This window comes from Simochromis diagramma, unplaced genomic scaffold, assembly GCF_900408965.1.
Source record: "Simochromis diagramma unplaced genomic scaffold, fSimDia1.1 OVJJ01000274.1, whole genome shotgun sequence".
Classification (NCBI taxonomy): Eukaryota; Metazoa; Chordata; class Actinopteri; order Cichliformes; family Cichlidae; genus Simochromis; species Simochromis diagramma.
In genome coordinates this window covers 684,728-701,420 of record NW_024387386.1, presented here as the reverse complement: position 1 = coordinate 701,420, position 16,693 = coordinate 684,728, and the positions used below count along the sequence as shown (strand labels likewise).

Genomic DNA, 16,693 nt, shown 5'->3' with positions numbered 1-16,693 from the left:
GGTGTGTAAATGGTTGAAAATTTAATAAACCACATACTGAAAATACGAATGAATTGTATACTTTAAAAATATATAAAACGTGTAGTAATGCTATCAGCGGAAGCATGTGTACATAGCGTGATCATAGCATGACGAAGCTAAAATTCTTCCGTGTTTTATGTTTTTAGGGTTTTAGAGAAAAAACATGCTAGCGGTAAGCCACAAGTTTCCTGTTGTATGCATTAACCGGAGCAAATACATATGAATAACAATATAACTTTCAATATTAATGTCGTAATTACACCAAAATCAGCCACAATAGCGGTACAGCCATGAGTTACAGATAAATCCTCTCCTTGTTGTCTATTCAGCCAATGGGGATGTAGCTCAGTGGTAGAGCGCATGCTTCGCATGTATGAGGTCCCGGGTTCAATCCCCGGCATCTCCAAAGATTTTTTTTTTCAACTTTTATTTCCGTATAAGTTGTAAATGTTATAAAGTGCAATATTGTCACAGAAGTCACAGAAGAAGAAGTAAAAATTTTAAAGCAATACGGCATAAGTATATCCCAAACACCGTCACCTCAATGTGTGCGCGAGGTGAGGTAGGTTTGCGATTGGCCCAAAGCAGCCCGTGCTCGAATGTGATTGGACGGTGGATGCCTTGGAGGCGTGGGGGTGTTCATACACGCGAGCGTCAAAGATTTATTTTCACCCGTCCAGTACCTGATAGTTAAGTGAGAGCTGGTCGATGGAGGCATTTTGGATGAGCCAATAAGTAAAGCTAACTCCAAACTTAGTGTACCGAAAATTTATTAGAGCGATTATGTAACACGGACACGGGATTTTACCTCATTCTTACAGTGATATTGGTGGATCAAAACAAACAACTAAACAAACTACTCTACAAAGCAGTGTTGTTGTTTGTTTGTTTTTACAGGAGGAGACGATTTAACGGGGTAAATATTAAAAATCTGTTTTTAAAAAAGAATCCTCCGTTTTTGGTCTGATTATATTTAAAAAAAAAAAAAAAATCTTACAGTTTACTATGAAAGTCGGTTCATGACAGTAACCTAGTTCACCACCGCCGCACCACCGTGAGCATCCAAGTTGCATTTTCTCCTCTCACCCAAACTTGACTGTGGCTGAGAATTGATTTCGGTAGACGTCACTCATCTGCATAGGGAGTAAAATGCAACCATCCTGGAAGGCTTCTGTTCTGTCTTTGCTTCCACGAAACGCTCTGTATCTCCCCCGTGCAATAAAAGGACCTAATAATTGCTGCACCTCCGAAACTACAAACATGGAAGGTACGGATTGCATGTGCTGTCATCCCGAAAGATGCACTTAGAAGCACAGATAGCACTGAAAACACATCTGGGTTGCAAACTGTCCAAGATGGATGCAGCGCCGCTGTGCGCAGGGCTGCGCGGCGGAGAGGCATCAGCGGGGTACCTTTAAACACCCGTCGCCCCGGCTTCTCCTTCATTTGTGCCTCGGTATTGTCATTTTTTGTTTTTGTTTTTGTTTTTCTGTCTTTTCAGGAGTAGGATGTTACTAGCATCCGCCGTAGTGGTATGGGAATGGCTGAACGAGCACGGACGCTGGCGGCCCTACAGCCCGGCTGTCTGTCATCACATCGAGGCAGTCATCCGGAGCGACCCGCGCTGTGGTAGTGTCGTCCTCGGCCAGGTGGACTCTCGCCTCTCGCCCTACATCATCGATTTGCATTCCATGCACCAGTTCCGACAGGACACAGGTGAGAAACGGGAGGGGGGAGAGGGGCGAGAGGGAGGGTGTGTTTGAGAGAGAGAGAGAGAGAGAGAGCGGTGGTGGTGGTGGGGGGGTTTAATGCTGAAGCTGAGCCTGAGGTGGAGGCCTTTTTTTCTTATGCTGGCGGGTTGTTATTGGTAATCATCCTGCAGAAGCTGATGGGTTTAGTGAGCTGCTGTGGTCTAAAGATCTCACTCAGTGACATAAATTGAATCATTTTCATCTTAAAATCTCAAATCATTGAATTGCCAGCTTCACCAGTTCAGTGACCCCCCCCCTTCCACACGGCCCCTAGATTTGTGCACTCCAGCATTGAAGAGGTTGGATTTTGAAAGGTGTCAGCTCTGAAGTGAGTCATTCCTGGCAGGAAGTGTGTGCTTGCCCATGCATGGGAAGGTTTTCATTGCAAAACACGGCCCTCGGTATTGTCTTCCAGGAGACACAAGCGGTGATCTGCCACAACTTCACCGAGCAAACCAGGCAGGGTGGTATAAGACAAAGAAGGGGATTGTCAGACCCCCCCCCCCCTTTTTTTCCCCTCTTTTTGGCAGACACCCCAACATTGGCCTTTTCTCAGCGCTGGCTGATAAAAGCTTTTGTCTGGTTTATTTTCTAAACCCGAAACCAGGCTGAAATGAGGGAGACAGGCAGGGTGCCCCAGTCTGAGGAAGAAAAGCAGTAGCAGCAAGAGAGGAGGAGAGGAATTTCAGGAGTGTGAGGACACTGAAAAAAATGGGGTTGACAGGAGCAGAATTCGTGAACGAGCCCATATTATTATGCGTCTGTGCGTGGCAGGCCTCATGTGCTCAACAGTGCTTTATGTTTTGTGTGTTCATTAGTAGTGTGCAATGTTAAAGCTCCAGAGTCACAGTTGCAAAAAGTGTTATTTCACAGAATTTGTACGGTTTTCTGTTTTTCCCTGTTATTGTTGCCAGTGAAGAGGCTCAAGTGTGAAGCATCCTTCTTAACGCAACGTATGCAGTGCTATCGGAAGCCGGGATTTGATGTGGGGAGCTTTTACAGTATAGAGACTCTGTGGAGTTTCTCTAGACACCCAGGGAAAGCAAACACAGTCAGCTTTGGGTCGGATCAAGGCTGCCAGCCAATCGGAATTCAGAACACCATGTGCTGTTACCAGGGGCAACCTGTTTGCCCAAATTCTTAGCAAGCAAACACAGACATGTAGAATTTGTTATGGTTGTAATCTACTTGTCCGCAGCAAATTGTAGTGCAGTCGCATTCCTCGTCTCGCGTCTACTTCTCATCGCCTGGCGTCATGTTGAGCAGACTCAGTGAAAAGTCGCTACAGAACTTCATATTCACAGTACAAGTCTTCTTTTTAATGTATACTAATATAGTTTACTGTTCAGTAATTCAGTCTATTGTGGTGTGTTCTTTAGGTACCCTAAGACCGGTGCGACGCAGCTTCTACGACCCCACATCAGCGCCAGGCCAGGGCTGGTTGTGGGAGTGGGAGAACGACGCTGGCAGCTGGACGGCATACGACACTGAGGTGGGCATTGCAATCCAGGCAGCGCGCGACCGTCAGCAGCCCTGGCTGGACCTGGCGCCGCTGGGTTTCTGCTACCTCATTGACTTCGAAAGTATGACCCAAATCAATGGGCAAACGCAGCGCTGCAGACGCATCCAGCGCCGTTCTGATCTGGCTTACCCGCTGGTATCTGGGCCACTACCCAAGTCTCACCATGCCTGGGGGCCAACGTCCATGCCTGGACACGGAGGACTTCTAGGTGTTGATGTATCTGGAGTGGGCATGGGGATCCGGATGAGCAGCAGTGGGACTGGAAACGGGAGTGCGTACCCCAGCGGGGCGCTCCCGGCTTCAGCCATCACTTCCTTGGGACAGCCATGCGCCTGTCAGCAGTGTATGCTGGTGCTAAGTGTCAAAGCAGGCACTATGTCGACCGCTCACACTCTCGGTCGAAGACCACCACAGACTAAACCACCAAGTCCCAAACTAAGCAGCCTCCCCATCCCAGGAGGCTCTTATTCACTAACCCTCCCTCGGCCTCCAACCCTGTCGAGGTCGCTTTCCCCCCACAGGACATCCATGGTTGGGGCGACAGGTGGATTCAACATAGGTGGTATGGGAGGTGCAGGAGGTATGAGCATGGTTGGTGCTAGCAGCGTTGGCACTACGAGCCTTGGCTACGGAGGAGGCTTCACCCATTCTCTTTCCCTTCTTGGGTCAGCCACAGCTGGTCTCTCCATCTCCTCCACAAGGCCCCCACCTCCTCCTCTCCCACCACCGCTGCCACCGCCCCCCCCGCCCTCCACTACGCTATCATCTTCCACCACCTCCACCCCTCACCCTTCCACCTCTGTCTCCTCTCTCTCCATTTCCTGTTCTGCCCCCGCAGCACCTGCCTCAGGGCCACCTCTCATCTCCACAGCTACATCCACCTGCACCCCATCACCTTCTGCCCGTGTCCTGGGTCCGGTGTCTTCATCCGGCGCTGCCGCGGCTGCTGCCTGCGCGGCGCCCCTGCCACCTCGGTCTAGCCTCGCAGGGCTGAGCCGTCCCGCGCTGCAGCGTATCGCCATGGCTCAGTCGCGTGCCCTTATCGCCTCTGGGTGAGTAGAAATACGCTGTAATGTTTCAGCACCTGTCTCTGTACGCAGAACCTGCTCGTACCCTGCAAAACTTATCAATGATGAGAACCCTCTCACTCACACTTCAACACGTCAGCTGTGAAATTAAACACGCCTTCCACACTTCTGAATGACAGGCTTATGTGTTTTTCTGAGCTTCTCTGTCATATGCTCTGTCAGCAAAACAAAGGTTGTAAAGTTCCTGTAAACCATGTTTTCAGTACATGGAAATTTAACAAATAACTTTCTAAGGCACTTGTATTTTTGTCACAACAATTTCACATCCGTTTTTTCACAGCCTGCAGTTCCTTGGTGTATTTTGCCTCGCATGCTCTCCTGGTATATCATGTGAATTGTTTCCAGATAGACCAGCAGTATAAAAATGCTCATATGATATGAAAGGTACCTACAAATCATGATCCAAGCACTAACACTATGTAATACTAAATACATGAAATGTTTCTGGGCATAAGATCCCATGCCAGTTCACTTTACACAAAAAAGCCCAATCAGGCATCAAGACATGTAAAAAGAAAACATTTTTAGACAGCAATTTCCTATTTGTTTGGGGCTGTCATTACACCGTGACAGCCCCAAACAACCATGTCTGACATCGATGCTCATTAGTATTTCTGAGCCTTTAATCTTTGTGACAAAGTCCACCAGGCTCAATTACTTTCACGGAAATACAATGAAGGGCATTCATAGAGAACAAAGTGAGCTCTCTGAAGTGTTTGCACATTCCAGAGATTAATCACGCAAACAGCAAATGGTGGTAAAGCTCTACAAACACACAGTAGCACAAGTGTCATCTTAAATCAAAGTAAAGTGAGGATGTTGTCAAAACAGCGTCATGAATAGTTCCTATCTGTCACTTAAATAGAAGAACTCTGGTATTCGTTGCTAGTCTTTCAATGAATGATGACCTGATCCAGCTTTTTTTCCTCGTTATGTGTAAAGAAACATCAGGCTCAACTTAAACAGCTTTTAAAACTTTGTAACATAAAATGTAAGAAATCCAGAATTTACTGAAATGTTGTCGCTGAGGACAGTTGTTGACTCTGGCTATATGTCTGAGCTTGTTTTAAAAGTACAGAATGAATGTAGGACCAGGAACCTGCCTGGATGTACTCATGATGGATAAAAACTTAGTTTGCAAGTACTTAACTCTAAGAGATGGGTTGGTAAGAGTGTTCAAGCTTGATTCACAAAGCAGATTTACTGAATTGTGTGGATAACATGGTTAAAAAAACCCATTTGGTACAATTAAATATAAAAAATGTGGATGTGGTGTAATGTGACGTAAAGATACTCAAAGATGCATCAAGAAACATTTTGAATGCTTGTAAAACAAGTCAGGGATGTCCAAAATGTGTCACTGAAAATCTTGATAAGAATTTAGAAATTTCCACTAAGGAACATTTTAGTGTACAGACATCAGCTAAAGTCGTAATTTTAAATTATTGTAAAAACAAATTTCTATAGTAAAAAATGAAAGTAACGTTTTGTCAAGTCACTCTACTGCCTGTAACTGTGCATCAAACAACATCATGGTGACCAAAATAATTATGGTAGCTAGCAGCCACAGTTATCATTAAAATAAAGGCCCTTGTATTTTGCCTGAAGACAAGGAGCTCCCAACTGCTGATTGCACTCCTGTTTAAAATTAAACAAAATAAATAGATATATACATACAACCAAATGTTTTCCTGTAATATACTGAAATCCATGAATCTACAGCAATTTCTATACATGTCATCTGGAACTTTTTGCATGGTGTTAGCTGTAACTTAAACTAAAAATGCCATGCAGTGGGAATTTATCTAAATATTTGCTATTGAATGCAATATATCAGGAGGATCAATGGCATAAAAACTAGGATTTAAAAATAGGCATTCTTGTTGCCTTTACTGCATATTCTGCAGCACCACTCAGCAAAGAGTATACATACAATTAACAGTAACATGCTGTAATTCATATACAACAAAACTATAAAGTGTAACATTATATACCTCATTTTGCAGTCATCCATCGCATTCATCCAGTTCCTGCCATGTGATTGCTGTGATTTGAGTTGGAATACGAGATGTTTTTACCTGCTATAACCTTCAAAAAGATCTCCTTTTATTAGGGAGAAGGGTTTGATGTAACAGAGAATTTTGAAACTCTTTATCAGAGTGTCGCTTTATGACCGCGTGATCTTCCGGTGTTGACGAACTGAGTGCATGAGGATTAATGAAGGAAGTCGCAGTATCCACGTGTCGGAGCCAGAAGGCGCTGGTTAGTTGGATGTCTGGTCATGGTCAGATGGAGGTGCACTGTTCTTGCTGTGTAACTAGAATTTGTTTTTTTTTTTAAAACACAGTTGTTGTGTTTAGTTTGCAGCTGGAGTTGTTTGTGGCGTTCACTGTGACTGAGGTAGCTGTTTTATATATAAAACTGCAGACATGCAGAGAAAATGCATGCGTGCATACTGCTCTGCATAGACCTAGTTTCTAGTTCCAAACATTAGACACATAACCATACACTGAAAAATAATTTCCATGTCACCTAATCCATTCGTGCCCCAGCACGGTGACCCAACTGTCTGAATCCTGGCATTAACTGAAACAACCTCAGTGAAACACCAGTTTCTACACCAGCTAAGCCTCAGATTAACACCAATCACAGCAGGATTAATATTTCTGCCTCGTTAATCTCTGCATTTTGTGTCAGGTGAGCTGCATGACAGAGCAATTCTTTAAACATATCAGGTGAGAGTCCAGCAGATGGTCACACACCTGCTGCTGCGGTAAAACCACCGACGTCACCGATTCAGAATCGCTCTGATCCTGCCAGCCTGCTCGCTGCTTTATCCCCATATCCATGCAACACAAGCGCGGTCACATCCAAACTGTTTTAAACCCGCTGAAACCAGTCATTATTTAAATCCATTGAAATGTGTGGATAATTAAGTTCACCCTTTTTAAAAAGTAAGTAATTAAGAAAGTACAACAATCAGGAGTTATTGCCCCTGTGAGGCATTTAACATCATTGAATTGCTGCTTCACCTTCCAGTGGGACCTTTCACCTGCTGTGCAATGATGTTATTCACAGAAGGAAATTACATGTAATTATTTTTAGCAAAATGAATTCTGCTGGGGGATTAGGGTAAAGTCTTAACAGAAATTATTTCAAATTGTAATTTTTCTTATCTTTCAAAAACTTAAACTGTTACTATTTGACACTACTCGGCGCCACGGTCCTCAGTTAATTTTAAAGTTGCATTCATTATATAGAGTAAACTGTCAACCAGGCTGTATATGAAACATGGGCTTATAGTAGTAAATTTTCAGTCACAGAGTAACCACACTCTAAATCATGCCCATGTACAAAATGATAATGATAATAAAATCATGTAAGAGGATATTTTCCAGACTTGTATATAGTCAGACTTCCAGTTTTGAAGTCTTAATTGTAGCGTGTTGGCCCCATCAATAATGTTTTCCTTTATTCGTATTTTTCTTTTTGTGGCAGAGGTGACCCAAAGGATGGTGAACTGTAAAGGTGTAATGCACAGAAACAGATAACCTGCTAAATAGTAATGAGTTAGTAATAAGATAGAAGTTCACTTATTAAGACTTGACTACAGACTTACTGGAATTTCTGTTAGTATGATTAGCTACTATTTTCAGATAACTGCATTAAAATTTCTCTACAAATGCACTTGAGATACCAGTTCAGTGACTCAGTTTAGCTGAAATGACGCTTAGCAAAAAGCCGCCAGTGTCACCATCCATCTGTTGCACTTATACAGTTTAGTGGTTAGTCACACAGACCTAGCGACCAGTCAGTGAGCGCCTTGGCAACTTTTGGCTGCTAGGGAAAAATATATATTGAAAAATGTGACTGGTTACTGAATGCTTGCTGCGTGAAACAGTTGCAATGAGTGTGTTGCACCAAAACCATCCTTGCAGTTGCATTGGTTGCAAGCAGATTGCCACGGTCACTTATAGTTTGCATCTAAGACACCAAATTCATTGACTGAAAGATGTTGACTGCAGCTGAAACCAGCACCTTTCCAAAGGCACATTTTTCCATTTCTGGTTTGCATTGCACTCTTCAACCAATTTCACTGAGTGACAATGAGCAACCTGCAGCAATCCCCCACCAGCTGGTTGGCCAATACATTTTCCCTAGTGACAGGTATGACTGGGGCCTTCTGAGAGTGTGTTATGAAGAGGAAGATTAAATAGAGTTGCCCAAACAATTTCTTTGTAACAACTAGTAAACATTCCTGTACTAAAGCTGGTAAAACATTAACATGGAAGTCTCTGGGCTGTTCTCCCTTTTGGAGCCAGCGTGAAAAGGTATGTGGGTTATCACTACACTGACGACTTTTTGCCTTGCACATATCCTCTTTTGCTGTCAATGGGTCCAAAATATTTATGTGTTGAGCTTTAATTATTCAAATCTAAGAAGAATTCAAGCTGCAGTGAATTTAACCAAGCAGCTCGCTTTTACTTTCTGAAGAGGATCAAGTAGAATTTCTTTAAGACCACAAAAGATGAGCACATGCTGCAGTAGCAAAGGAAGCACAAGACACATGTACATACAAACTGTAGCAAAAAAAACCATGATGACAAATTGAGGAAGTGTGGTACCAGAAGATGTTAAAGAACTCTCATACTGGATTTAAACAGTCTGCTGAAAAAACAAAAATATTGTAGCATTTATGCGGTTTAGTTAAAAAATAGTACTATGTAAGTTTGTTATGTAAAAGAATTTCCTTTAGTAGATGGATTGATGAGCTGTTGTTGAGAGTTTGCCTGCAGTGAAATTGAGCAGATGGTTTGTAAGTGAGGCGTTAGCGTGTCGGGGGTCTTCAGCGTCACAGATGCATCACAGTGACGAGAGTTTCCATTGGTCGGCGCACCTGCTTTTTCTGCACTGCCTATGCTTGTCTCCATAAAAAGTAACCCGTCATCATTCGAGCCCGATGACTGGATTTACTTCTGCTTCAAGTTTCAACCAACCAATTTGTTTATTAGATTTGATTCAGGGTGTGAGCTTGTGTTGCCATATGCGGTGGCTTGTGCGTTTCCATCATCCAGCGCTCCAGATGGACTCCGCTCTAATGCCGATAGCTTAACCGAGATCAGAGAAACGTGACTGGCCGACACGCCCCGGCTTGTTTTCTTAACCTTTCTCCACTTTTCTTCCACCTCATACTGCTCACTTATTCCCGCCGGACACACAAATAAAATGCCAGTCAACATTTACCCGTTAGAGATCGAGTCGGTCGGCTGAACGTTTTCTTAGTCACGTAAGGAGCATGCTCAGACGGAGTTAATACCACAGCTAGGACACTTTGTTGGTAAACAAACAAATATAGAGCCACAGCACCGTGTAATCATTGACATTAATGCTCTTAACTGTATTATTTTATTGTTTTTTTGTAAAGCACTTTGGTATGCCTAAGGCTTTTAATGTGCTCTATAAATAAAGGTTGTTGTTGTTGTTGTTGTTGTTGTAATCAGGTTGACCAGTACAGGAACCTGAACAGTCCAGTAATTCCTTACTGTGAGGTTTTCCATGCCATCGTCACATCATTTACTTATTGAGGGAAATTACAGGGTTTTTTCTTTCTTTTTTACATTTTATTATGTATTCTATTAACTGTAGAATAGTCTGAGCTCTTCTAGTCACACAGGAGTCACTGTTCCTCAAAAGCTCAATTTTTCTTTAGTGACTTCAAGATAAGCAGGTTCAATTCTGCATATGTTAAAATGACTCCCAGATTTGTCATCGCATCTATTTAAAGCTCTGTCCAAAGCTAAGTCATGATCACAAATAAGACATATGAATCTATAATAAGTGAAGAAAGTATCAGTCATTTATCTTCAGCTCTAGAAATGCATTTTGAATTTGATGACTACCAAAAACACAATCAACTTATACAAAGAGAAATAAAAGTACTCTCAGTTTTTCTACGTGATAAAGGAGTATAATTACAGAAAACGTTCTGCCCAGACTGTCCTGTATTTATAAAACAAAGTTTTTGTTGATTGAAAAAAAAAATCTTTGAAATCTCTAATAGATGAAATAGATGATGAGAAACAGGAACTTGTCTGTCACTTGATTGTTTACACTCACTTGACTACTTTGGTGTAGTATGAATGGCTGTGGGGGAGGTTTTTTATCAGCAGGAAAAGCTTTAAAACTTAAAAGTACAGTTAAAAATCCAAAATGTATGCCCTCCTTCATATATCCAGCCGGCCGGATTGGAGTCTTTACTAGGCCAATTCTAGAACCAGGGCCTTATGTTTGCTTTTGTAGTCTTACTCGAAACACTTTAGACTAGAAACCACATTTTCAGTCATACACAGAGTCCTTTATTTTACACTCTATATCTGCTGTGTTTACCCCACATGTAAACCAGTCACCCTAACATGCATGTCTATTTTGCTGTGGTCAAAGCGACCTGCTGAACTTCAAACTGAGCGTCAGAATCAGGAGGAAAGATAATTTAAGTGACTTTGATCATGGTGTGGTAGTTGGTGCCGGACGGGCTGGTCTCAGTTATGTTTGTGATTTTCAGATTTAGTACATGTTGATTCACTAACGACATCAGAGTACTAAATCAGCTTTTTAAAGTCAGAGGGATTCTTTTGTATCGCCATATTGTAACTCGTACAGTCACCAACCTGGTGCTGCCTTATGACAGCCTGGCAGTGTGATGTAGCATCTGACAGGTAATCCCTGCTGTAACGAATCTCTGGCCTACAACCAGAGTTTAGCCACCAGATGGAAACAGGTGGATTAGGCCTATAAAAGAGGAGAGCGATCTAACACCGGCACACAGGCAGAGGAAGAGGGAGACGGGGGCAGACACACTGACACACTAAAGAACAGAAGAGTGAGAAACCAGTGGAGCGGAAGCTTAAAAAACGTATCATCTGCATATCGCTGCTGGAATATTTTTGACTCGTATCTGTGGTTTTTGGCACTTTCGAGCAAGAGCGATGACTGTTATCAAAAGTGGCAGACCGTAAGTACGCTCGTCTGATGGGTCAGACACAGCCGTGACTCTCCCTGTGTGCTATACACATTACAGCTGTGCTTAAAGTTACTGTAGCATTTCAATATGTTCATAACAAATTTGACATACTAAACAGCATTTTTAAATATCTTGAACAAAAACTGGAGGTTAAAATGAACAATCATGTCACCTCCTTGTATAAAAATCAAAGCTGCTTTTGTTGGAGTTGATGGATTTTAGCTTAAAGTGTTTATAATTTTGTGATCACCGACCCTGGGATATTACAAGTATTGTTACTGAGAAAATAAAGCAGCCAAGGCTCTGGTGCTGCCATTTAATCCCAAACATATGTGGCAATTATAGGGCAGCATGTCAATCCGTGTTTGTTTCTCCACTTGACTCGGCAAAAGCTCCTTAACCTGCTGACACTAAGTAAGGTGGAGGCGAGCATCTGCTGTATCTAACTGCACCTGTTCACAGGTGACTCATCAGATTTCTTCAGTCTGCGTGGAGGTGACCTGGCCTGTGTCAGCCATCAGTAGATTCATACAGCTTTGTTTTCCTTGTTGCAGAGTGCCAACAGTTCCAGTGAAGAACCTGAATGGATCCAGTCCTGTACATCCTGCACTGGCAGGTAACCTATGCCAACTACCTGAATCAATCCAGATGATTTAGACTGGATCATTCTCATAACACAAGAGCTCATCCAGCTTTGTGTATGTAATAGGAATGTATGAGTAGTATGTCTCATGCCCCCTCTTCTGGCTATATTCAGGTATAACAGGCATCTTGATGAGCGCAGCAGGGCTTCCTGTCTGCCTGACCCGCCCTCCCAAGCTGGTGCTTCATCCTCCACCTGTCAGCAAGAGCGACCTCAAACCTGTCCCGGGGTTGGGCCACTGCTGTCGCAAGACCACAAAGAAACAGGCCCGGAAAGGTGAGCTAGTTGTGATTTGAAGAAGAGCAAATGTGCTTTGTGACTATAATGAAATTCTCACTGAATTTTGTGTTTCTGTCTGTAGGCAAGACTCCAGAGGAAGTGGTGAAGCGCTACCTCCAGAAAGTGCGAAACCCCCCAGAGGAGGTGAGTTCTCTCCCTATGGAGGGCATTTAGCTAGCAAGTCTATTTATGATGGACACGTCATAGCTTCCAGCAACATCTCTTAGAAATCTAACGTATAGAACAGAGCCTGTGTTTGGGACAATAATGACCAGTAAAATGATGTTGGACTTTGATGGGATTCATTCTTAATAACTTTTAAAATACTTTCAGAGCAAAATACAGCAAAAACTTAAAATATTGGGCCAAATTTCTCTCTTTGAGGCTCAGGACTTATACTCCTGATTATATAACTGAAAAAGGTGGGAGGGAAAATAACCACATCTGCACTATTCTCAGTTTCAGGAGCAAATTACATAGTAGAGTTGTTTTGGTGTCCATATTTTTACGTGGTAGAAGTGTAGAAGGCGTACTAATGCTGCTCAAAGCCATGACACGTGCTGAAAGTTGTTGGGAGGTGATCAAACATTAAAAAAGAGCTGCGCAGTGTAGCCTCAACATTGTGTCGTGATATTTTAGGGAAATTTGTGACAACGATATTTCTGATGATATAGGGAAAAATACCTGAATAACATTTTACCTTTAATTGCAGCTTGCAGGGAGCAGCATTTATTGTAGTGCAGTAGTAGTGACACAGCGCAAGTCAAACGTAAGCACTCCAATGTCTGGAGTCGCTGGATTACAGATATCTGATAACATAAAATACCGGTATTATCTCAAACAGCATGATGTGGCACGTGCTGATAATTTGAAAATCTTTCTGCAGTGGACAGAACTCAAACTGTCCTTTATCTTTCTATGTCAGGATTGCACCATCTGTATGGAGGCCTTGCCCGGACCATCGGGCTACAAAGGTCCTGGTGTGGGTGGCATCTCCAGGGCCGAGTCGGTGGGTCGTCTGGCACAATGCGGTCACCAGTACCACCTGCAGTGCCTCGTTGCTATGTACAATAACGGCAACAAGGACGGCAGCCTGCAGTGTCCCACCTGCAAGACCATTTACGGAGTAAAGACGGGCAACCAGCCACCCGGCAAGATGGAGTACCATGTCATCCCACACTCCCTGCCTGGCCACCCAGACTGCAAAACCATCCGGATCATATACAACATCCCTCCTGGCATCCAGGTAGATTCAGTATATCGGTGTTTATGTGGTGCTAGCAGCAAAAGAAGCATAAATGCGTCTCTTTTTGAATGAAGTGACAAACTGTTCTTCTTCTGGTCTTCAGGGCCCAGAGCACCCAAATCCAGGCAAACCCTTCACTGCACGTGGGTTCCCCAGACACTGCTACCTTCCTGACAGCGAGAAGGGACGCAAGGTATACATAGAAATGTCTCTTCTTTTGAATTTCAGATGGGTAAGATGGTCATATATTAACACGTGTTCTTTATTAACCCTTTCCAGGTTCTGAGGCTGCTTCTGGTAGCGTGGGATCGTAGGCTCATTTTCTCTGTGGGTACGTCGAGCACTACAGGTGAGAGCGACACGGTCATCTGGAACGAGGTGCATCACAAGACCGAGTTCGGCTCCAACCTCACGGGCCACGGGTACCCCGACCCCGGCCACCTGGACAATGTCCTCGAAGAGCTCAAAGCTCAGGGCATCACCGAGGAGGAGTGTCTACCCAGAGACTGAGCAGAGACATTCACAGCACTGAAGACACAAGAAGATACCAGACGTGAGTCTTTAAACACAATCCTGGGACGGGGATCCGCAGCTAGACGGACCAGTTCTTTTCAAAGTGTGACGAAACGAACAGAGGAAACTTTTACACCAGATGATGGAGAAGGACTATAAAACAAAAGCCCCAACAGAAATAGCTTCAGCAGAATTTGCTGCGACTCAATTTTTGTTTTTTTTCTCTTACGACTGCATGAGTCAGTTTTGATACGTACGTGGGGAATCATTTTCTTTCCTGATGCAGTAATGGTGTCAAGGTTGCCGATGTTACTCAGTGAGACATTTGAGACCACTGTGCACATACGAGTCATTGTTAGTTTGTGGGGGGGAACGAAAACTGTCATTTATACTGTCAGACTTCATATCAAGAATGTAACTAACTGATTTTGTTTTTCTTAAGTGATGAAGTGTTTACCACTCCTGCTGCTGCTGAACCGAATGGAAGTGAAATTTAAGAAATTAATGTGGGTTCGTTTTTAAAGTGTTAGTCCACAAGCAGAAGCAGATAAATCCTCCAAATGTTTGACTGGATATCTGAGCATGGATATTTGCTGACCTCTAGTGGTACTTTTCCAGAACTACATTCCTTTTTAGGTTTGATTTTTAACTTGTGTTCTTGTATGTTATGAATACTTCATATATTATATGATATCGGTTCCATTAATCCATGTTTTTTATACTATAATTTCACATTTCGTTTAATATGCTGTGTTCCATTGTATTGTTTTTGGGTTTGGCTTGACAGACAAAGACATGGGAGGGAAGTTTAGATAAGCTGCTGGTGTACCAGAGTTTGCCTGATACTTTATATGCCATTTACCAGCCCCTTTCTTTAAAAACAATCATTTTTTTTAGTATTTTTCTATTTAAGAAATAAGCTGACATTCCTGAATCCTTTGGCCCTGAGAGCATGGGTGTATTTAACAGCTTTCTATGTCTTCTTGTATCTGCATTAATGTTAATGACTGATAGAGGAAACCCTATCGTGGATTAATCCATTACCCCCCTAGGAGGCGTAAATTCCCCAAAAGCTAGGATTGGACCTCCTGCCTGAGCTCAGATTTGCACAGTGTTTTTTACTTAGTGTCAAAAGGAAACAGCTTGTATCTACTGTATTTTTTTCCTTTTATCGTGTAGGATACACACCAGCCTCAAATGCTCTAATCACACTACAGAATGTGGTCAGCGGTTGTATTTGTCATGTTTTGTTTTTTGCCATGCGCGGTTCTAAAACACTATCTTGATGTGGGTCCAGCTTGGGCCAAAGTGGTCCACTGTGGACCAGGTTGTTATGTTAAAGAGAAATGCAGCAGTATGTGTCAACATACTAATGTAGGCCAACATCAAAAGCATTTTTACTTTATGATATTTTATGTATGCACTGTATTCTATGTATATGTTTTATGTGCATAAATTTGCATTAAACATTTTTCTAAGGTTCAAAGAGAAAGCCTGAAGCCTCAACTGGTTTATTTTTTTATTTTTAAGAAGTGATGATCAAGTCTGACTATTTGACTTTATTGGAAGGTAGCTCTTTAAACTTTTGTTTTGCTAAGATAAAAACTTATTACAAACAGGTATATTAAAAACAAAACAAAAAAGCAAATGATATCGGGGTTAAATTTTAGTGGCTTTTGATAAGAAGCAGTCCCGGTGTGTGACCAAGCACAGTAGTAATGTCTGTGTTGAGTCTGCTAACATTAGCAGTGAGTTGTAGCACTGACGCTATTAAAAAGTTAGCTAGATATTACAGCTTTACTTATTAAATAAAGTAACTTGTTATTATAGTTATTTTTGTGATAAGAAAAATTAACACCATATTTCAAACATTTGTTATATTGCTCAGGGGAATTTAGCTTACTGTAAGTCTGCTTCGGGATGCGTTGACTTTAGCTAATTTTACAGCTAGTTGATATTGGAAGCATTTATCAACTTTCCCACAAAATTTGGCACCAAATTTTGTGGGAAAGTTGATAAATGATATATAAGTTGATAAGTTGATATCCTAGCATTAGCACCATTCTCCTCCTTGATGTGTCGTGAAGGTTGTAGAGCTGTGTTTAGCTAGCAGGTATGTCTGCTCTTTGTAGCTAACAGGTACTTTCCACTCCGGTACAATTTACATGACGCTTTTGTTCAATGCTACCAATAGCAGGCCACACGATATCACTTAAGACAAAAAGTAATCTGAGCACTTCAGTAAGTTACCTGTTCCACCACATCCCTGAGTTCCTCTGTTGGATTGAGATCTGGTGACCGTGAGTACATTTGAGTATAAAGAACTCATTGTCATGTTCAAGAAATCAGTTAAGGATGATGTGAGCTTTGTGTTCCTGCTGGAAGCAGATATCAGAAGATAGTTACACTGCAGTCATAAAGGAATGGACAGGGTAAGCAACAACACTCAGGTATGCTGTGGTGTTTAAATCCCTGCACCATTAAACCACTGGCAGCCTGAACTATTAAGGCAAGATGACTGTACCATCTGAATGCCGCAGCAGAAATCAAGGCTCATTAGAACAGGCCATTTACCATTTACAGCGTGCATGAAAAATAAGCAGCATGCC

At 42.6% G+C, this 16,693-nt stretch overlaps 1 protein-coding gene and 1 non-coding gene across 3 annotated transcripts; both read left to right on the top strand.

Moving 5' to 3' along the window:
- The first annotated feature begins 174 nt into the window (after positions 1-174).
- Positions 175-15,576, top strand: dtx4a (deltex 4, E3 ubiquitin ligase a). Of its 2 annotated transcripts, XM_040009792.1 has the most exons (9): positions 175-1,288; positions 1,523-1,737; positions 3,152-4,346; positions 11,958-12,019; positions 12,161-12,322; positions 12,408-12,469; positions 13,251-13,571; positions 13,675-13,764; positions 13,851-15,576. In XM_040009792.1, exons 2-9 carry the CDS (start codon positions 1,530-1,532, stop codon positions 14,079-14,081), a joined length of 2,331 nt encoding a protein of 776 aa, XP_039865726.1. In that variant the 5' UTR covers positions 175-1,288; positions 1,523-1,529; the 3' UTR covers positions 14,082-15,576. The 2 variants fall into 2 exon arrangements, with proteins under 2 accessions (XP_039865726.1, XP_039865725.1); XM_040009791.1 differs by having other exon boundaries at positions 175-1,737.
- Positions 356-427, top strand: trnaa-cgc. The gene has a single exon. It is a non-coding gene; the product is annotated as a tRNA-Ala (tRNA).
- Positions 15,577-16,693: the final 1,117 nt, after the last annotated feature.

Coding starts and splice junctions, on each gene's coding strand:
- dtx4a (XM_040009792.1), top strand. CDS start 1,530: ATGTTACTAGCATCCGCCGTAGTGGTATGGGAATGGCTGAACGAGCAC. Junction 4,347..11,957: donor CGTGCCCTTATCGCCTCTGG/GTGAGTAGAAAT, acceptor TCCTTGTTGCAG/AGTGCCAACAGTTCCAGTGA. Junction 12,020..12,160: donor TGTACATCCTGCACTGGCAG/GTAACCTATGCC, acceptor GGCTATATTCAG/GTATAACAGGCATCTTGATG.